This window comes from Phocoena sinus, chromosome 9, assembly GCF_008692025.1.
Source record: "Phocoena sinus isolate mPhoSin1 chromosome 9, mPhoSin1.pri, whole genome shotgun sequence".
Classification (NCBI taxonomy): domain Eukaryota; kingdom Metazoa; phylum Chordata; class Mammalia; order Artiodactyla; family Phocoenidae; genus Phocoena; species Phocoena sinus.
Genome location: NC_045771.1, coordinates 57,270,385 through 57,294,118, shown reverse-complemented (window position 1 = coordinate 57,294,118; position 23,734 = coordinate 57,270,385). Strand labels below are relative to the sequence as shown.

Below are 23,734 nucleotides of genomic sequence, written 5' to 3'. Positions count from 1 at the left end.
TTTTTAACGTCTTGAAATGGAAGTTTAGTGCACTGATTTTCAAACATTCTTCTTTACCAAAAAATGCATTTAAAGCTAAAAATTCCCCTTCTGCTTTAGCTATATCCCACAATTTTTATATCATACTTTTATTATCATTCATTTTAAAATAATTTCTAATTCCCAATATGATTTCTTCTTTAACACTGAAAATAGGTTAATTTCAAAAACCTGGCAGGTTTTCTCGTTATCTCTCTGTTATTTATTTGTAGTTCAATTCCACTGTGGTCAGAGAATATGCTCTCTATGATTTCAATCTTTTAACTTTTTTTTTTTAAGGACTTGCTTTAGAGCCCAGCAGTTGATCGATTTTGATAAACCTTCCTTCTGCTCTTAAAAAAAAATATGAATTCTTCAGCTGTCAAGTGTTGTAATATATATACACATGTATAAACATACATATATCTATACCAATTAGGCAAATTTTACTAATATGTTGGTCAAACATATATCCTTACTGATTTTTTTGTCTGCTTGTTTACCAATTACTGAAAGTGGCACATAAAATTTCCCAACTATGATTATCAATTTGTCTATTTCTCCTTTTAGTCTGAATATTTTTGCTTTATATATTTTAAATTTATTTTAGTAGGAATATACAAATTTAGGATCTTCCTAACAATCTATCATCATTATGAAGCATCCCCTTTACTTTTACCAATATTTCTTGCCTTAAAGTTGGCTGTCTCTTAGGAATTGCTTTAATCTGATATAGAGTATCTACAAAAGCCTACCACAAATATCATACAAATATCATAAAGTACTGAATGAAAGGATATCCCTTGTTGGCACTTCTATTCAACACTGTACCAGAAGTCCTAACCAATACAAAGATTAGAAAGACATATATAAAACCGTCATTATTCACAAATGACATATTGTATAAACAATTCAAAAGAATTTCCAAACTATTAGATTTAATAAAATGCTAATTTAACCACCAGATCATAGGAATCCAAAGTCAATATACTAACTAAATCAACGTGTGTGTGTGTGTGTGTATGTGTGTGTAAGAAACAGGAAATTTAAAATAAAAAGCAATACAATTCAGATAACATTTATAAAACTACAATACTTACATAATGTTCAAAACGGGCATGACTAGTCATTGGTGACAGAAGAATAGCAGTTACCTCTGAGGAGGCTACTGACCGAGAAAAGGTACAAGGGGTACACCTTGTACCTTGTTCTAGGATATTGGAAAAGTTCCATATCTTAATCCGGGCAGTTTATGTGGTGTACATATATGTAAAAAATTCATAGAGTTGTACAATAAGATATGCATACATTTATGTGAATTATGATTTAATAAAGTTTTTCAAAAGAAAAAACTGTAATAATCTACTCACTACCCTCCCAAATTGTCCGCAATAAAGGGCAGGCCCATTAAGATAAGGCCACAAATGGCCCAAGGAAACATTAATCCACTTGTGAAGGGTCACAAGGTCACAAGTAGTAGACAGAAGAGACAGGGGCCCCGATTTCCAAATCTTGTTCTTTTCACTGCAACATGGTTGGAAACAATAGTCAAAGGCAAAAATTTATTTATTTATTTTTTACTGTAAATGATGTTGGTTCATATAATCCAAATTGATTCAATAGAGCCAAAGAAAACTTCCTTCGCATCTCTTTCCCCAAGAACATTTTACACAAATTGAAAGATTTGCAGTTTATTTCCTTTCTTCTATTTTACTCTAAATCACAAAAAAGATGGCAGTTATGATGAAAAAGCAATGAATGAGTATGTAAAGTACAAACTGTAATCAGATGTTGAATAACAGAACTGACTATAATCATAGTTATATGAAAAGCAGTCCCAATTATTACTTTAAGCACTCTGGGTGCCACCTGCATCTTTAGAAACAACACACAGCAGGACACAAAAAACCTTCTCTGGTATACAAAAAATACGTACAATCAAAATAAAATTAAAGAGATTTTAAAGTGCAAATATAGTGAAGGAGATAATAACCGATCTACAACGTGTCTCAAATATATTGACCTACAAGTTAAAGGAAAAATTTCAGTGAATTAGAACTGTGCGAAACACAGATCTTTTACTTAACCTAATAAAAGACTTGAAGCAATAAAATGTAGGTTCCAAAAACGAATGATAAAAGCACAAGGTTTAAAGAAGGTACAGTATCTAATATAAGCCTTTATACACTTTAAAGATAAGGAATTTGATGCTCAGAGAAGTAAAAAAATTGGTTAAAATCACACAGGCCATGAAGCCAGTGAGTAACACATTAGAGGTAGGAACCCAAGGCCACTGATAACACCACACTGCCCCAGACGCTTTACCAGCAGGAAGAAAACTGGAAATCAGTAACAACTGTATTTACTAAGAGGAGTTTAATAGTTGCCTACCCATTATTATTGTGTATTTATGTGTATGTACATACATAGAGAAGAGGGAGTAGTGTAACGTAACAGATACATATTATGAAGACATTGTTCCTTTTGTTCTCATTTTAAGTCCAAAATTTAAGCCCTCTTCTATAGTTTAGAGATGGAAAATAGTTGTACTTTTACATAAATTTTCAGTAAAACACTTCACATATTAAAAATAAATTTAACTTATTGGCACCATTATCACCAAGTCCAAAAAAAATTATTTTCTGGAAACATTTCTCCTTATTTTCCCAAGGAATATATCAAAGAGAGCTGCAACAATACCTCCTATCCCACACACATGCTCTTCTATGACACGACCTTAACCACTCCCCAATCAAAAGAAAAAGTCTAATTTCCCTCCTCTTGAGTCTGGACCAGCCTTACGACAAGCCTGTATTCAAAGGAATGTGGTAGTCATGACTCCTGAGCCTATATCAGAAAAGGTCATGCAGCCTCTGTGTGGTTCTCTTGGAACTCTAGTCCTATGGAAAGCCAGCTGCCACGTAAGAAGTCCAACCACCCTGAGATCATCATACTGGAGCGGCCACATGAAGACATGTTGACTAACCAACCCAGCTGTACACCCTTCCAGCCATCTCCACCAAGGTGCAAGTGAAGCCGTCTTGAACCTGCTACGCAAGCTTTCCACAAGCTGAGTACTGCTTAGTCACCTCAGTCAGTGCTATGAGAAGAAGAATCAGTTGATCCCTGCGTGAATTATTCCTGACTCACAGAATACATGTAATAACGAGAAGATGATGGTCGTTTTAAGCCTGTAAGTTTCAGGACAGTTTGTTACAAAGCAATACTAGGAAAACATATCCGTGGACACTTGTAAATTGAAGCTATTATAGGTTAGGTTTTTCTTTAAAAAAAAAAAAACCTCTTTATGAGATCTCCCATAAAACAACTAAAATTATTGGTAACTTATTTACTACTCTCCCTGAAGCCTTAACCAAAACAACTTATTTGGCAGAGGATATATGGGTGGGGGATTAGGGGTAGGGGTGCAACACATGCCGGCAGGTCAGTTCTAGATAATGTCAGGCCCAGTATTCAAAAACAGAAGAGATGATTAAATCATTTGATCCAGACAGAAAACAAAGATAAGTATATGGATAATAAAACTGACCCTAGAAACACACATTTTAAAGACACTTAAGGAAAAAACCAAACCTTAATAAACTTAAACCTTAAAAGGCAAGGAGAGACCTTTCTCCCTAAAAGGATAGGTGACCTTTCCCCTCTTCTGACATCAGTCAGTGCACCTTTAGGATCATTGAAAACATTTATAAGCTCTAAATACTAAAGTAATTAAAAATAAAAGGTGCTTGTTAAATAGAATGTTTTGGCAATAGCACACTGCTACATAATTTCTATGTCATTACTGTTCAAATTAGATTATTTGTGCTTTGGGGAATTTTGCAACATCTGGCAGAAGAATGACAGCATTTGCTATATACAAACTTAGAACCTGAACATAAAGAAACCTGGGAGAATAAAATATGTCTTTGAAAGATGAGAATTTACACTGACAGATGACAGAGACTGTGTTCCCTCACACTCTCATCCAGCTTTGCCCTAGAAAAAGATAATGGCACGCAAGCTTTAATACAACTTCCACAAGCAACGTAGGTACATTTTATAAACAGATGTTCTGCCAAAGAGGAAAATGCTTCTATTTTCACCTTTTTATTATGCTTACATCTTCAAACCAACAACCTAAATGGACTGTAAAATAAGAGTAATTCGGTTCAAGAATTTCTTTATTCTCTAGAGCTCTACTTGGCAGTAGAGGACCATGAAACAAATTGTAAGCATATTTAAACACTTTAACAAAATTGAAACAGATGATCTATATTTCACCATGTTTCATGGTATTTTTCGGTATTTATGTAATATGATTTGGTGAAGGAGATATTAAATCGGAATTTAGTAGATTTAGATTCCTCACTGGCTAATGTAATGACTTTCGTCAACTCAATATATATACATTGGCATCATTTCTAAACTGCCTGTCAAGTTTATCTTGCTTTATAAAGAAACAGATGTACTTCAGAACACACTGATGGTTGGCACCAACTTTACCAAGTGATTTCATTATAATTTCCCAAATGGCAGCTGTTGGAGAGAGAATGACTACAGGCAGTATATGAGCAAGACTGGTTTAAACTTTGGGAAAAGAGAAGAATACTACAAAGAAAGATTACATCTTTACTTTTTTTAAACCTATTCCAATTTTTATAATACACAATGCAGCAAGAAAAAAGGGAAAGATCTGCAGGTAATACTTCGGGAGACCTTTTAGTCCAGCCACCTCATTTTACGATTGATAGACAGAACCATATCTCAGAGGGGTTAAATGATTTGTCCAATGAGAGGGAGATGGCAGGTGGCAAAAATGTAGTAAGATCCCGAGTTTACCATTTCCCAGTCCTGCTCTCCTTCTAAGAATACAATACAGCCTCCTCAATGGGAAACAAGTTTCACAAATGTTTCTAACAAGAAAAGTCCATTAAAATATTGAGTGTTTGGGAAACAATAATTCATTTCTATATTTTCTAATTTCATCAAGGTGAACTTTTGTAAGGAATATCCATCATAGTCAGAGTCTAGAAATGCCCTTGCCTGGTGGCCACAGATGACAGACACCTTTTGACAGTAAGTAAAATGGAATGCAGAATGCAAACCATTAAATAAATCCATGTTTTTGCATTACACACATCTTGCAGTCACAATGAACATCAAAAGACACCCCAGTTGTCGGATATAAAGCAATCTTTGAGAAATGGACATCCAGCAATGCCTGCGTTCTGATAGGGTTAGTGAAGCTTCTGGCTCCTTCATAGTTCTTTATCCTTTCCGATCTGTGAGTATAAGGCCCCTCTCATTTTGGACAGCAATGTGTACAGGCCAAGCCTTCTGTTTTAACAGGGCTTAAGTTTTAACAGAAAAGGAAGTTATAAATTAAGGTAGTGTTAGGGTTTCATGTTGTTCCCTTACCACTGTTTTCCTGAGGTATAATCAATTAAAAAATTTTTTTAAATTTTGTCAACATTCTCTTCATTCAATTGTGAAACTCAAGGGCTCTGCTTTGGTACAGGATCAACTTAAATATACTTTCAAAACAAATATTTAGTAGTTTACAATTAAGACAGAAAATGTGTACTTAAATATATTTAATAATAAATTAGTCAACGGTTTCATGTCCAGTAACCTCTCTTCTGACATAGCACATATCCCTGTGACCAGGGGTTGACTCCGAACAAGGAGAGAAAGGAGAACTTCAAATCCCAACTCTCCCCAGCACCAAATAACAACAAAATCAAAACTTAATTTTAAAAATTAAAAATGCAGTATAAAAAGTGAGCTGTAACTCAATTCAAATGATAAAATGTATATAAGGTGTACAGCACAGTCCAGCTTATATGAAGAAAGGTCTAATAAATATTTTCTCAATTTAACGCTGCTTTAAGCATACAAACACATTGCTGTATAAGCATTCTTTCCCACTTTCTTCCACTCCCAAAACCATTCCTAGGCACCCTTTTTAAAGTTAGTAGTGATTGTTTTGCAAAGCAATGTAGTACAAAATCTTGGCTTTGTAGCTACATTCTGAATATCATGCCCTGTTCTCTGAAAGCCTTTTTACTCCTAAAAGGCACACAGTTTCAAGCATCCCCCACTGAGTGCTGCCGCTACTGATTTAACTTCCTTACTAGCTCACACCATATATGCAGGTAGAGAATAGTGGCCAAATTCTTCTGGGGATCCTTAATGTAATAATCATCTTCCACCCATACAGAAGTCAGTTCAATATTTTAAGCCCCTCAAGACAAAACACATATTGAAATTTACAAAAAATAATCAGAATACTTTGATATTTTTGGTAAAAACAAATCCTTAACCATCCTAAAAAAAGCTACAAAGATAGTCTTTCAAATTCAAAAGTAATTATTTTAAACCAATTAACACTATAAGGTTAAGCATTAGACAAAGGTATTCTCACTACCTAAATAAGTCTATTCATATTTTATTAGAGTTCTTACCTATGGTAGTTCTTAAAATAATTGACACTTTGTTTTCTAATAGACTCTTGCAAAACTTCAGACTTGCTACCACAGAATTCTTCTCCAACTTGCATCAACCTAGTTGGACAGAAAGATTTACATAAATTTCAGCAACATGTTTATTATAGGGAAAAAAGAGAAATACAAGTCATCTTTATTCAAAGATAACAAATCATAAAAATTTGGATGTTTGAAGAAATTCTAAAGATCACATTCATTACAGTTTACAAACATCCAAAGGGCAAAAATATTTAAACACACTCACACATAAACCTAGCAGAAATTAGACTATGAATGTTCAATTATCTTTACTTCCATTAAGTTATACATTACAACTCAGTGATTCATGATTTCATTGATTATCATGGTTCAATGAATCAAACTAAAGAATAAGACAAGATCTCAAACACTACCTGCTGATTATATCCAAAACAAAGATGAAGTCATCATATTTGAATATTGACAAATCAGTTCCAAGCAAGTAGGTTTTTACTTTTAGCTGAACATCCTATAAAAAAAAACAAAACAATAAATATTTCAAGTAAATCCAAAATATAGAAAATAAGTTCTCAGAGCCATTTTTTGTATAGTTACACATTAAAATGAGACAGGAATAGATTCTTAACTTGATAAAAAAAATATCTAGTTAGGCTAATAGTCAACATATTTAGGGTGATATCAGAGAGAATTCCATGAACATCAGATATAAAAATAGTACAGACTTGGGGCTTCCCTGGTGGCGCAGTGGTTAAGAATCCGCCTGCCAGTGCAGGGGACACGGGTTCGAGCCCTGGTCCAGGAAGATCCCACATTCCACGGAGCAACTAAGCCCGTGCACCACAACTACTGAGCCTGTACTCTAGAGCCCGTGAGCCACAACTACTGAGCCCACGTGCCACAACTACTGAGCCTGTGTGTCACAACTACTGAAGCCTGCACGCCTAGAGCCCGTGCTCCGCTACAAGAGAAGCCACCGCAGTGAGAAGCCCACACACCACAACGAAGAGTAGCCCCCGTTCACCGCAACTAGAGAAAGCCCGCGCAGCAACAAAGACTCAATGCAACTAAAAATAAATAAATTAACTAATTAAAAAAAAATAGTACGGAACACAATCATCACTACTAATACACACACACATGCAAGATAAGAATTATGTCCTCATACTAGATATACTGATAAAAATCATCATTATTTGGGCATGGTTCAGTAAGCTAGAAACCCCAAAATAATCAATTCAAAAATGATTAGAATTAATAAGATATTGTGTGAAGTGTTTAAGTACAGTATATAAAAATTAATAGTTTTCACGTATACCTGGCTGAAGCACCTAAAAATGGAGAGATTTCTTTTAAAACAAATATTGAAAATACAATATGCTTAGGAATAACTTTAATAAGAGCTATCAGACCTATAACAAAAAACTAACAATTCTAATGGAATACAAAAGAAATTTCCATAAATTTAGAGTCAAGGGACTGAATACCTGACTAAATACTGTAAATATGTCAATTTATCCAAGTTAATGTAGGGATACAGTGAAATTCTAACCAAAATCACACACACACAAAAACTTTTCTTCTCAACAATTATTCTAAAATTCACTAGAAATAATAAATAGACAATAACTTCTTTTTTAAAAACAGCACTTTGAAAGATGAAGTTATCAGGGATGATGGAGGACTTGTACCACCTATATTAAATATATTAAAAACTACCCCCAAAATGCTAGCAATATAGAGAAAAGTCAATGGAATAGGAAAAATAAATCAGAAACAGTGCTAATATACACATAAAAGCTTAATAAACAGCAGTAAAAACTACTATTTTCTGATTATTTACTTTTGTCAAGTATTATACTAAGAACTTTATATATTATCTTTATTTTTAAAACTAAAACATGATAGAAAAACATTTAAAATAAAGTCAAGGATTTATCAGGAAAATATGAACAAAATAAATACAGCAATGGTAATAATAAAGCAAACTAGAATTCACTGCAAAATGCCTAAGGAGAAAAGAGCTATTTTTTTAATTAATAAAGAGAATTATGTACAATGAGGGTACGTAAAGTGGTTATTAGCATTGCATCATCAATCAACATGGCATCCGAGTATAAAAACAAAAGCTGTTAGAAATAAAAGAAAAGCCTGACAAAAACTACAATCATTCCGGAAGATTAAAACTCCTCCCGCCGAACAGCACAGACCAAGAAAACCACAACCAAATAAGAATATAGATGAGAATAATACATATAAATAATAAACTGCTTTAATTTACATAGAGAGCCTAATTCCCAATACAAAGAAGAAATACATGGTTATTTTTCAAATGCCCCAGGAAGAACTTTAAAAGTGGGTGGTTTATTAGGCTGTAAAGAAAATCTCAAATTCACAAAAAGTAGAAATACTCCAACCCTAATTTTCTATAGTAAAAGAAAGAAATAATAAGCATTTTAAAACTGTCACTTCTCACGTATCAAATATTTAAAGACTAAAAAGAAAATCTTGAAAGACCAAGACTTTCATATGGTTGGATATGTAAGCTCCACGAGGTCAAGGACCATGCTTTCACCACGGTGTTCTTAAACCCACAAACAGTGCGATACACATATTATGACTGATACAACCTTTTTCCCTTAAAGGTTCTGAGTCAAAATGCATGGAAAATTTGCAACAATATTCTCAAAACTGCAAAGTTTTTATAATAATTATCAAGGTGATTATGATTCTGAATTTAGTTTTATGTCAGAAATATTAACTATCTTCTTATGCTTCTCAATCATTTATCATCTCTATAATAAATTTATGATGTCAATAAACTGTCACATGCTCACTTGTGCTTTGGAATTTAGCATTTCAGATATTAGAAATATATTATGATATGTATAGCATATATTATATAACATCCCCAGTGGGGTCTAGGGCAGTATCCCAAAATAAAACACATTTATATCCCTTCAACATATGAATGTTCACCTTAATGGGATAAATAAATACTACAAAAAGCCAAATGACAATACTGGTCAGACTGTGCTATCAAATGAATTCAATTCCTGCCAGGTTTTGTCTGCCAGATGTGTTCTCAAAAAACATTTATTTTTCAGAGCTTTTGCCTTTTTCAATTGCATTGAGTTTTGTAATTTCAATTTAACAAATACTAGTGAGTTCCTAACGTACACAAAGTCCTGTGTAGAACTGGATGAGAATTGGGGTTGGAGGTGCAAAAGGGACTTGAAGTGGGTGGAGATGAAGATATTCTAAAACTTGAAACCTACAACACAATTATCTATATTCAAAAGCATGATGACTTTCATTAAACTGGCCAAACACTTAAATGATAATAGCTTTACTAAATCTTACATTTAACAGATATTCCTATATCAAGAATGACATCAGGTTGCCAGATTGAATAGAAACTAAGCTATATAAAATACCAGGCCAATAATCCAAAGTACTTTGAATTACCAGAAATTCTATCATAGATTCTACAATTTCAACAAAGTATAATTAGAGCCTGTTAGAAGACTAAATCAGAAACAACTCATATCTGACACTAGAGAATGAGATTTTCCTTTCTGTTATATATAACATTCAGAAAAAAGTCAGCCCCAACCCATAATTAATGGGAAACTAAAAATTTGTTTCATATGGTCATATCAGAAAACACAAAAGGCAAAGCTCTTACCACTATCACATATTTAAATATTAAAGTATAAATTCAAATAGCATATCTGCAATAGAAAGTTATCAAAAGTTAGAAGAGCACTAAATTATAACTGCTAAGTGATTCTTGAGGAAATTTATGTTTTCAGTATATATTTTCCTAAACATTTTTTTCAAAAGAAATCCTATAAAAGATTTTCAAACTAAACATCAGCTTCATTAGAAAAATTAAAAATACATTTTAAAAGACCATAATATGGTCAAAGTGTCTAAATTTTGAAGCAGTCCAAAAAGAACAAAGTTATCATCAAAGAAATTACACTTATCTAGGAAGTGAAAATTTTTAACAAATTAACAAATTTAGTTATCTGATAACAACTAAGCTACTAAACTGCAAAAGAAAAGCCAAGGAATACACATTCAGTCAATAAATACATAAGATTCACTCAAGGCACAAAAATCACTGACTTAGAATTCTTCATTCTGTTCTAGACTCCAACCCAACTATGTCATCTATTATATAGTTATCCTTTTCCTAAAATTAATAGAAAAGGAAAAAACACACACACAAAATAAACAGTATCTCAATAAGAAAACAACTTCTTTAGGAAAGCACAAATCTCTTAGGTCACTAAAAGCAAAATGTAATCAAGGAATATTTCCAATGGATATTTTCAAATTAAAACTTTTTCTACTGCCACTTATAGTCAAATATAATTGACAACTAAATTACAGAACTCAAATGGTAGACTTATTCCAAAGAAAAACTAACACATGATTAGATCTGCAGGGAAAACAAATACAGAAAACTTAAATACTGAATTTCTAAAACAACTTTGACATGAAGGTTTCTATTGCTTTTGTAAAAAAATAGTTTAAAAAAACCAAACCTGCCATATTCGTGTAAGTCCATGTTCTAATTTCTTTTTTATGTAGCCACGATCAAAATTTGTTTCTTCAGTACCCATAATATTACTCCCTTCTGAAAATAAAAGATGGTATACGTTTTAAAATTTGCTTCACATTTTTGTTTTCAAAAAAAAATTTGGATTCTCATATATTGTAAGCATGTGTAAAATACAGAAAATATTCTCAATATTTATACAACCAAAACAATGTCAAAAAACAGAAATTAGGATTAAACTCATTTGATAAGACAAATTCAGACTCTGAAATGTTAAGTACTTTACACCTAAGACCACTCAGCTTATACATGATTATAGCTGGGATTCCAACTTGGGTAGTGTGATCCCAGAAACCAGATTCTTAATGACCCATATACTGCCTACTGCCAGGGCATTACAGGACCAACTAACCCAATTTTCAATTAATATGCATGTTAACAAGAGTACAGAGTGCAAAACTGCTCATGCAGTGAGGCAATGATGCATACATTTTATATTTTTCATGATCCAGAATACTTTTATCCATTCCAGGTAAATAATCTAACAATGTCCAGTTCAACAGGTAAGATCAATGAGCTGCCTCAAAATAATTCTCCCCCTAAAAGCAACTGAAAATACACATACACATTATATTTTAAAAATTATGCCTTTGTGCAAGTAAACTGTGCAGAACAACTGAGGATATGATCTCATCTTAGGCTAGCAAGGTATCCACTGGTAAGCAGCAAAAGGCCCTTTCATAGGCCAGGCCCCAGATACATGCCTAATGTACTTGCGACTACTCCTACAGCTTAAGCCATATCATCTGTATGGTCTGGCTATTAGGAACCCAGCAGCTCAGAGCAGTGCACCTGAGCTACAGCTTTAGTTTATTTAGAATGGTGAAGTGTTAGGACACCAGTAGTATCACTAGAGAACAACAACGGATGAACTCTAGAGGCCCTTTCAGCTGTATGAAGTTCTGTGAAGAATAACTTTTAAATTACTGATTCCTACAATTTTAGTCCTTAATGTGAATAAGAAAGGAAGAATTTCTGGTGAACAAATAACTTTTTACAGTACTAGATATTGTCACCTGACTATTAGACCGATCAGAGTCCTCAACATTCTTAAATTATACAGATTAGGGTGAAGGAATTTTAGCAAAGAGGACTAAGTATAGAAGGTTCAAATAGAGTTTTTTTTTTAATTTATTTATTTTATTATTTTTGGCTGCGTTGGGCCTTGGTTGCTGCGTACGGGTGGCATGTGGGATCTTCCTGGACCAGGACTCAAACCCGTGTCCCCTGCATTGGTAGGCAGATTCTTAACCACTGCACCACCAGGGAAGCCCTCAAATAGAGTTTTAAGTTTGAATCTATACCCCAATGAAAATGCATACAATACATAATACCTGTAAACTATTAGCCTGAAGCAAAAAGCGAGCTTCACTATGATAAGTATATATTGTCTTCTATACTCTTATATCTAATATAAGTATGTATTAATTTTGTTCCAAACTTTTCCTTTGGTTTCTCCTTAAATAATGTACTAGAAAAAGGAAAAGAGGTGCTGAGATATCTAAACTGGTACCATATCTAGAAAAAAAGAAATGTTGCCAAAACAAGATAAACTTTGTGGGGAAAAAATCCCTTAAGCCCAGGAATTCCCTAAGTAAAATAAAATTTAAAAAAAAAAAAGGGCCTATAGACGTTTCATTATTATTATAATCATCTCTCTTGATTCATTTCCTTTGATGATATTAATAACAACCAGTGTAAGCACTTTCACATTTTCTCTAAACTTTATAGCAATCCTACAGGTAGATGTGTTACTACATTATGAAGCTTTTTGTTTGTTTTGTTTTCTTAACCTATCATTTTAAGTAGCAAACTGAGGCCTGGAGATGATAAAGTGACCTATTCACATTCTCGCCTTTGGTAAATGGCAGTCAAACTTTGAAGCGAGGTATCTCTGACTGCAAAGCCCATACTCCCAGAGGTAGTAGAGGAGTTGGGTAAAAATACCCATCTGGCCTAGTCTGGCCTAGAATCCTGGCTCAATGCCCCCCGTTTTCTACTTTCTCCTTTCTCTCTCTTCCTTTAAACCTCTTCCTCCCTCAACAATATTTCTAAAAGAATGAAAATCCTTCCACAGAATTTATCTTTCTTATTTTTTGCTATCTATATTTATGAGCTTCTTATGAGTTAAGATAAATATTAAACGTATGTCTTCTATACTACCAAAATCCTATGTTTAATCAAACTAAGATTTGTGCATTCCTCCACCCACACAATCACAGAAACCAAACACTTCAGAAATTAGAAGTTACTAGAATAACTTGATTGACTAGCTATATTAAACTGTATGTAATACAAAAAAACAGGTACAGTATAATTTATTTTGCCCATACTAAATACTGGTAGACTCATTTATTACTTTAAAAAGTATTTTGAATACTTAATCTTAGCTATTGTTCACGGATAATCACTTAAGATATATAATTACATGAAGTAATTTAAACATGCCTAGTTAATATAATTTCTCAAAGATTTTCTCTTTATGACTATACCATAAACATTTAAAGTTGTATTTTGCTTGCAAAGATGGTATTTAAAAACATCATTTTTTATGAAATTTTTATGTCCTGCTATCTATTTTCAGGAAGAAAAGTATCAGTATAATTATTAATTCTTAGAATCTAGTTTTATTAGTACAACTTGAAAATTAGCCAAAAAGACTTAATATTGAACATTAGCATTAATTTTATAGTAAATTTGGACAGACCAATGTCCTACCTAGTTTGCAACTCATTTTTTTTTTTAAAGTTCTTTCTTAATAACTTAGTCCTAAGGTCATCACCACATATTCCTGGAAACTTGTAATACCTATCACATAAGAAGTCCTTCGGCCCAGTTAATCCCCAAAGGTAATGGAGTTTTTACAGCAGCTGAATCACTTTCTCTGGTGAACATTTAACTATGGTCATCATGGTCCCCGAAATTCTAAAAGTATAGCTGTCCCTTTTCTTTCTCCTTACTCCAGAAATACGGCGTATTTATAGTTCAGTTTTTAAAATCAAATCAAAATTATTTCCTACCAGAAGCAGAAGTAGTATCTTCACTGTCATGCTTTTCATGCCATTCCATAGTTCTGTAATAGCTGAGCATAACCTCCCACAGTGCTTTGCACAGGTCAGCAAGGCATGGAATATAGCTGTCTGGTGTAACATGCTGAAGAAAATGACAAGAGCCAACTTTCAAATTATCGTGTTTAACACAAAGTTAATCAAAATGTTATGGTGTCAATCAAATGCACTCAAGAATTAGATAAGAAAATTTCTTCCACTGATATATCTAAAAAGAAAGTTCAATGGCAAGAAAATTTTGTTCAAGTAATTCCTATTTCAACCTGGCTTTTTAGTATTCTTTAGGAGTATCAGTCCATATACTATGAATCCACATACTACTGAATGGCAAGTGCTCTCATAACCAGGAGTGCAAACTTCCCCAAATATATTTTTTCAAAGCCATGTTCTTAGCATGAAATGCAGCTTTACACTCACCCTTGGACCCAAGTTACAACTTGCAAAAAGGTGGTCATAATTTACAAGTCAATCATTTTATTTATGTAAATTAAGTAACTTTGACAACCTGCAAATTCTGTAAATCACATGGATATAGATATTTCATATTTGACAAGAGCATTTTAAAATGTTTTATATAACATGGCTATGAAACAATATGTGGTCCAAAATCTTCTCCCTAAAGGAAATGCATGGATTTTTCTCCCTCTATCCTTTGTAAAAACTATCAGTTTCTCATTCTGCCCTTTTTTTCTGCAGGTAGAATAATGCCTCGATTCTATTTTGCAGGCTTTCTGTCTGCCACAGTGGAGCATCTGCTCCATCATTTGAGATTTCGTAGCATTTCTTCAATTTGTAATCAATCAACCACAACTGATCATGCTGATAAAACAGTGAAAGGCTAATAAGACTATGATGCAAGCCCTCCAAAATAAATAGCTAGTAGAAATAAGCTATATAGAAAGTATAGCTATGGTGTTATTGATGCTCAGGAAATCCCAGCTGGTAGTCGTCCTCTCTCTTTCAGAAAGTATTGTTTCTCTCCATAATGATTTCCCCCTCCTCTAAATTCCCCATTTACTAAAACACTCATTCATCAAGCAATTAATAAAAATACTAATTTGTATGACTCAGCAAGTATACTTTTGTGTAGGCATATCAAATCTCTGAAACTCAACTAAGAAGTAGTAAAATAAAGGTGCTGTTAACCGCTGGAGTCAGGCTGCCCAAGTGGGGCTTATGCCAAGAACAGTACAATGGTTCAATCTTATAGGATCTATTAACAATCTGTCACATTAATAGGTCTAAGAAGAAAAACAAAATGATTGTCCCCAAACATGCTGAAAACCCTTTTTCAGGGTTTGACAAAATTCAACAGCCATTCCTAATAATAACTCATGAGAAAATAAAAACAGATAAACACTTCCCTAAGATGAGGAAGCTTTAGTGCATATCCACTGTCGTCAGGAAGAAGACAAGAATGTCCACTATCTCCACTACTTTTTTTTTTTTTTTTTTTGCGGTACGCAGTCCTCTCACCGCTGTGGCCTTTCCCGTTGTGGACCACAGGCTCCGGACGCACAGGCCCAGCGGCCATGGCTCACAGGCCCAGCTGCTCTGCTGCATGTGGGATCTTCCCGGACCGGGGCACGAACCTGCATCCCCTTCATTGGCAGGCGGACTCTCAACCACTGCGCCACCAGGGAAGCCCTCCACGACTTTTTAACAATGTTCTTGAGGTACTAGCCGATGCAATTAGACTAGAGAAAATGATAAGACGCAAAAGAACAGGAAAAGAAGAAATAAAACTACTTCTATCTGTAAATGACATAATATACCTAGAATATAATTCCTAGAGAACGAATGATAAAACTCAAACAGTAAAAGAATTCAGCAAAGGGCTTCCCTGGTGGCGCAGTGGTTGAGAGTCCGCCTGCCGATGCAGGGGACACTGTTCGTGCCCCGGTCCGGGAGGATCCCACATGCTGTGGAGCGGCTAGGCCCGTGAGCCATGGCCGCTGAGCCTGCGCGTCCGGAGCGTGTGCGCCGCAACGGGAGAGGCCACAACAGTGAGAGGCCCGCATACCACAAAAAAAAATTCAGCAAGGTAGCAGGTTATAAAATTAACATATAAAAATAACAGAATTCATATACACAAATAATAACTATTTAGAAGATAGAATGAATGAGAAATCACTTATAATAAAAAAGATAAAAATTTTAGGAATAAACTTAACAAAAAATGATCTAAAATTCTATGAAGAAAACTGAAAGACATGGGCTTCCACGGTGGCGCAGTGGTTGAGAGTCCGCGTGCCAATGCAGGGGACACGGGTTCGTGCCCCGGTCCAGGAAGATCCCACATGCCGCGGAGCGGCTGGGCCCGTGAGCCATGGCTGCTGAGCCTGTGCGTCCGGAGCCTGCGCTCCACAACGGGAGGGGCCGCAGCGGTGAGAGGCCCGCGTAACGCAAAAAAAAAAAGAAAACTGAAAGACATAAAGGTAGACTTGAACAAATAGAAAGACATCCCTCACTCTTGGTTAGGATGTCTCAACATCAGAGATGTCAGTTCTCCCTAAGTTAATTTATGAATTTACTGAGATACCAATAAAAACAATCCAGAAATAGATCTAGCCTCATATAAAAATATGGTATATGATAAAGATAGCATCTCATATCACTTAAGTGAAGACAGTCTTTTTCATTAATAGTGTTGGGACAACTGGAGGGTCAGTTGGAAAAGACTAAATTAGATCTACTCCTCACACCACCCACAGGAACAAACTCCAAATGGGTAAGACAGCTGAACCTAAAAAATAAAACTATACTAGCACCCAAAGAAAACATGAGTTAATTCTTCTCTCACCTTGATATAGGTAAAGGCTTTGTAATTATGACTCAAAATTCAGTGGTAATAAAAGTAAAATTTGATAAATTTTACTACATAAAAAATTTTATAAATTTTGTTTAACAAAAAAACAACAGTAAATCAAATGATAAACTTGAAAAAAGTATTCACAATACATGTCACAATAAAAAAAATCTCACATTTATAATGAACACTTAAAGATTTTGGGGGAAAAGACCAAAAATCCTATAGAAAAATGGGAAGAAGATATAAACACACTTAACAGAGATATAAAGATGGCCCTTAAATATTTGAAAACATATCCAACTTCACTCATAATAGGGCAAATGTAAATTAAAACTACAGTAAGAAACAAATTCTCACTCATCAGATCAGTGCAAATTTTAAAGCTGACCATTAACAAAGATTCTCCCCTTGACCAAACTCTAGCCGGCTCCCTGAGCCCTCTCCTTCAATAGTCCTCAATCTTGACCAACAAAGAATTGAACAAGACACTAATGTAGTTTCTAGCAGCTCACGGCCACAACCCTAGGACGACCCTAGCACCCCTTAAAGTGCTTGCCTGAGAAAAGTCAAGGCTGCCAAAAGAATATATTGTTTGTTCCAGCTAAAACCTGAAGATAGGGCCCATCTCCCAGTCTCTGAGGGAGAAGGTGGGAGCCTAACCCAGATGGGTTTCACATGAACCAAGCCCCCTTGTTTTTTGTAATTTTTCACTTCCTTGCTTCTTCTGAGCCCCTGGCTCATCCCCCTTCCTAGTCCCTCTTTCTCCCTTTACAATGCCCAGTGACCCCTGTACAAATGGAAGCTGAGTTCAGTTCACAATGGATTCTTTTCCCCATTACAACAGTATATTACTGATTGAAATCTGTCCGTACCACTTTAATTAGTGTCCAGTTTTGTTTATCTTTGATACCATATATACTCTGTTGGCAAGGCTGTGAACAAAAAAACAGGAACTCTCATCCACTGCTGGTGGGAACGCAAAACGATACAATCCTCTGGAAATGAATTTGACATTATCTAACAAAACCACACTGTCTAACAAAACTACATGTGTATTTTCCCTTTGACCCAGCAATCTCACTTCTAGGAATTTATCCTGAAGGTGTACTTCAAACAATGTAAAAATACGTATGCACAAGGTTATTCGTTGAAGGATTATCTGTAACTGCAAAATACTGGCATCTATCTAAATGTCCAAACACAGATCAGCTGGATAAACTTCACACACACAAAAGAGCACTTTAGAACTGTGAAAAATAATGATAAGCAGACATATACATTTAAAAAATTTTTTAAATAAAAACTTTTCCCTTTCATATGATACATATACATGTGAGAAAGGAAAAGTTTTTTTTTTAGGGAAAAGTTTTTATATATATATGTATGTCATAAGAAATAGAAAAAAATTTAATGATATATTTGCCTATCATCAAAAAAATAAACACAGTGAATATGAAGAAGAAAACACTGAAGTCAGTTACCTGTAAGAGGTGGCGTGGGGAATAAAAATGGAAGGAACACAGGAGGGAGTGAAACTTCTGAGTATACCGAATTGGCTATGGGTACCTATTTGCAGAAAAATTAGAATGGCTATCCAGATTTACACATGGCTTGCAGAGATCGACACAAATATTTCTGCATATTTATGCCATAATTTGGGGTAACTTTTTATGTCGACTTTCCCTGTTTACTATTATAATTACTACCTTTACAATGAACCAGTCTTGCTTTTTTCCTTGGTTTATTTTTACCACATCATTACAACTGACATAGCTCTCATACCACACACATGTAATGAAAACCGATAATGATGCACAAGGTCAGGAAAAAGCTAAAAGCAGAGGACAAAGGAAAGCAAAAATCACAAAAACATTCTGGGCTGCAACTCAAAAATCATTCACCGGAATAAAGGTACTCTTCTACAAACTTTCATAAACTCAACTTTGCATAAATTTGTGTTTATATTATGCAAATAAAGTTAATCTAATTATATCCCAACCTATCTTTCTGACAGATAAAAGGAAGGCAGTATTAGTCTTATTGTTCCCAAAGAAAAATTATAACTATACAAATAATTGTGCTATAGCCCACCAATTAACTTTTATAATACTTGCCACAGTTTAACAAACCAGAAAATTGAATTGGAACTACTACCTTCTATTCTCCACCCAACCACTGTCTAGCTATATCATTTGCCTATTTATTCAAGGAAAAGGAGGTTCTTTACTGTGTTACCTCTTGACTATTTACTAAACTTTAATGGGTTTGGATGAGATTATACACACAGAAATGTTTATAGGAAATTTTTTTCAGAAAACGTTGAAATTATATAATGAAATTATACCAAGCTTTTTCTCACCAAACTTACTCAAGTGTAAATAATTCACAAATCTAGCTAGGCCAATGCCCACGTCTAAAAGTCTCCCAAACTTATCTTCAAATATGTTCATATGTACAAACATAAGACTATGATGTACTGAGCAAGATGATTCTTACCTAAATTTATATTCTAAAATAGAAACAAATGTATAGATTCATTACACTAAATACACAGAAAGTAAATAGTTTATGAAAAAAGGCAAGGTGGGATAGATATATAAATATAGTTTTTAATAGATTTAAGCCAAAATGTGTTCATCTCTGTACTTGAAGACTATGCTGACAAAGAGTCATTTCATGCAAATCAAAACTACAATGAGATATCATCTCACACCAGTCAGAATGGCCATCCTCAAAAAATCTAGAAACAATAAATGCTGAAGAGGGTGTGGAGAAAAGGCAACACTCTTGCACTGCTGGTGGGAATGTGAATTGGTACAGCCACTATGCAGAACAGTATGGAGGTTCCTTAAAAAACTACAAATAGAACTACCATATGACCCAGCAATCCCACTACTGGGCATATACCCTGAGAAAACCATAATTCAAAAAGAGTCATGTACCAAAATGTTCATTGCAGCTCTATTTACAATAGCCCGGAGATGGAAACAACCTAAGTGCCCATCATCAGATGAATGGATAAAGAAGATGTGGCACATATATACAATGGAATATTACTCAGCCATAAAAAGAAACGAAATTGAGCTATTTGTAATGAGGTAGATAGACCTAGAGTCTGTCATACAGAGTGAAGTAAGTCAGAAAGAGAAAAACAAATACTGTATGCTAACACATATATATGGAATTTAAGAAAAACAAAATGTCATGAAGAACCCTAGGGGTAAGACAGGAATAAAGACACAGACCTACTAGAGAATGGACTTGAGGATATGGGGAGGGGGAAGGGTAAGCCGTGACAAAGCGAGAGAGAGGCATGGACATATATACACTACCAAATGTGAAATAGATAGCTAGTGGGAAGCAGCCGCATAGCACAGGGAGATCAGCTCGGTGCTTTGTGACTGCCTGGAGGGGTGGGATAGGGAGGGTGGGAGGGAGGGAGACACGAGATGGAAGAGATATGGGAACATATGTATATGTATAACTGATTCACTTTGTTATAAAGCAGAAACTAACACACCTTTGTAAAGCAATTATACTCCAATAAAGATGTAAAAAAAAAAAAAGTCATTTCATTTTAAAGTTGGACTCCAGAAACCACTTTCCCCTATACTGTGCAATCAACTAGTATCAATTCTCAAAGCAACAAATGCTTCTGATGTCTTTAATACCTTATCACTAAAATCATTCATAACTAGTGCTCTCTCGTTAATTTATAAAAATCACCTCCAAATTTCAAATAGAGAAACTTATTACACAGACATGTGTGAACCATAACTATAACAAGACAGATTCAAAGAAACCAACAAATAAGCAAATAATTGTATAAGTAGTCAAAAAATAAAAGGCAGGCCAAGAAGAGAATCTGAGTTTCTGAATTACAACTTCCACTTAGACATCAATCCTTCTTCACACCAGCAGAGCATAACAGAAAGAGAACGAGACAAGAAATTGGAAGCCCTGCATCCCAGCCAGCACCAATTCTACAACTTACCAGTCACATGCCCTTAGATAGTAAACCACTCTGGGTATCTTAGGTTCACCTTTAATGAAACAGTGTTAGAGATTCCTGGATCTGCTACCTCTTCATTGGTTTAATCCATTCCCTTATTACTAGATACCTAACACTGTAACTCAGTTTGAGTCCCAATTAACAGGTGATTCATTTAGTATAAAACCAGGAATACCAAGGCAGAGGAGTGCCATATAGCAATTCCAGTTGAGTGTTCTTACCACATAGCAATGATAGCAACGAAAGCCTTGAATTAAGCAATTTAGAAAATATTCACACAGTGAGACACCCCAAAGAACTAAATAGCATGTCTTAAAATTTTTTTAAGAATATATGGGAAATAGAGGGCTTCCCTGGTGGCGCAGTGGTTGGGAGTCCACCTGCAGATGCAGGGGACACGGGTTCGTGCCCCGGTCCGGGAAGATCCCACATGCGGCGGAGCGGCTGCGCCTGGGGACCATGGCCGCTGGGCCCGCGCGTCCGGAGCCTGTTGCTCCGCGGCGGGAGAGGCCACAGCAGTGAGAGGCCTGCATACCGCAAAAAAAAAAAAAAGAATATATGGGAAATAGAAATTTACTTATCAAACATTTCTCTGTGTTCCAGAGCTATTTTCCATTTCCATTCTAAAGCTAGTAGTACCAATTTATTCAGGAAAGGTTGAGAGGTGAAAAGAAAAGAGGAAAAAGGTGTAGTATTTCAGAACTATCAAAAATCATGCAGAAAAGAAGGAATATTTTAAGTAACCTAGTTTTTTTTTTTTTGTAACTCACAACCTCCTTACAGATAACATACATGTCTAGTAACCAGTGATCACAGGTAACAAATATCCTGGGGGGTCAGGATTTAAAGAAGATTCACAAATCCAGATGTTACAATGCAAAAAGCTCAACACAGCATTACAACTAACCTTCACTATTCAAACATCAAAAGTCACTCCTTAATCAAATCTTGATGAACACTTTCACAGAATCCACAGATCTGATTTCCAATCTCATCACTATCAGTTAAGAGTAAAACTTTGTACCTCCCATCTCTACTATTAACCATCCCAACCAACCTACCTGGTCAAAATTAAAATTATGAAGTTAGCTTGTTAAAACCAGCAACATCTCAGCCTTAATTATAAATAATAAATTTAATAAGAATCTAGAGGCCATTTTCACAGAACAGTGTAAATCCAGAAATGAATATATGCAGCCTTTTCAAACCTGAAGCACACAATGAAAAAAATGTCACCTTTTGAAAGTTGCTTCGGTGCAAAGTGGTAAATATGGAAAAAAGAGGCCGCTAAATTTAGCCTTTTAGTTCACATTAATTTACTTTTATACCCATCAGAAACCTCTATTACCAATTACCTCCAAAAATTTCAGGATGATTTTTTTATATTAAAACATCAAAATAAAAATTCTTAGGAGTATCCTTAAAGTATTATTATGCTCTTGTTTCACTTTGATTTTCACTCTAATCACATCCTGACAAACATAAAGGGAGCAGATGTTTGCCATCCTCTCAGAGATTTAAAACTCGTAGTGCTGCCATCCCCACCCCCATCCAAACACACACACACACACACACACGCACACTCACTAATAGATGGATTTCAAAGAAAACAACGAAGGCTTATCAGCATCTTTAGATGAATGCTATTAGCACAGTGAGCTCACATCACCAGAAGCTGCTGGAAAGGACTACTGTTTAGCTGGGAGGTTTCTGGAAATATGTTGCAGGTCAAAACAGCACTAGGCCCAGGGAGCTAAAAATATCTCTGGGAAGGCTGAACTCTGGACCTAAATAAGAGGCTGGGCCAAGCAATTACAAGATCTCTCCAACCTCTAATTACTTCTGTAAGGACCAAGCTGTACAAAATATGAATAGCTTAGGTACTTTCTAATCACTGGAAATCAGAGTGGTGCTCGGTATAGTGAACTGGATGGCACATATTTGGGCATGGGTCCCAACTCTGTGACTTACTTGGTCATGACTCCAGCATTTCACTTCATATATCTAATGCCAAGGGATAAAGCAAATAACCTAGAGTCTCTCTGAAGCTTTAAAAACTATGACTCTCCATAGGTAAAACATGCATATGCTATAGCAAAACTTTCCTTATACTAAACTAGATTCATTCATAATTTAAAAACATGAAGTCCGAGCCACAACAATCAGAGAAGAAAAAGAAATAAAAGGAATCCAAGTCAGAAAACAAGAAGTAAACTGTCACTGTTTGCAGATGACATGATACTATACATAAAAAAATCATAAAGATGCCACCAGAAAACTACTGGTGCTGATCAATGAATTTGGTAAAGCTGTAGGATACAAAATTAATGCATGAAATCTCTTGCATTCTTACACACTAACAACGAAAGATCAGAAAGAGAAATTAAGGAAACAATTCCACTTATCAGTGCAACAAAAAGAATAAAATACCTAGGAATAAACCTACCTAAGGAGGCAAAAGACTTGTATGCAGAAAACAAGTAAGATAATGTAAGATAATGATGAAAGAAATCAAAGATGACACAAAGATGGAGAGATAAACCATGTTCTTAGACTGGAAGAATCAATATTGTGAAAATGACTAAAACACCCAAAGCAAGCTACAGATTCAATGCAATCCCTACCAAATTACCAATGGCACTTTTCACAGAATTAGAACAAAAATTTTTTTAATTTTTATGGAAACACAAAAGACCCTGAAGAGCCAAA

General features: G+C 34.9%; 1 protein-coding gene across 3 annotated transcripts in view; it reads right to left on the bottom strand.

Moving 5' to 3' along the window:
* VPS50 (VPS50 subunit of EARP/GARPII complex) overlaps positions 1-23,734 on the bottom strand; it is a 141,254-nt gene that overhangs the window by 64,769 nt on the left and 52,751 nt on the right. For 2 of the 3 annotated variants that reach the window (XR_004351529.1, XM_032643673.1), the window contains exons 13-16: positions 14,154-14,286; positions 11,060-11,151; positions 6,920-7,014; positions 6,486-6,584 (exon numbers count right to left, since the gene is read on the bottom strand). Coding sequence is in view for 2 of the 3 variants with exons in the window: in XM_032643673.1 (XP_032499564.1) it covers positions 6,486-6,584; positions 6,920-7,014; positions 11,060-11,151; positions 14,154-14,286 (419 nt within the window). In the remaining variant the exon portion in view is untranslated. The remainder of the gene's footprint in view (positions 1-6,485; positions 6,585-6,919; positions 7,015-11,059; positions 11,152-14,153; positions 14,287-23,734) is intronic. The other variant, XM_032643674.1, reaches the window with a different exon arrangement.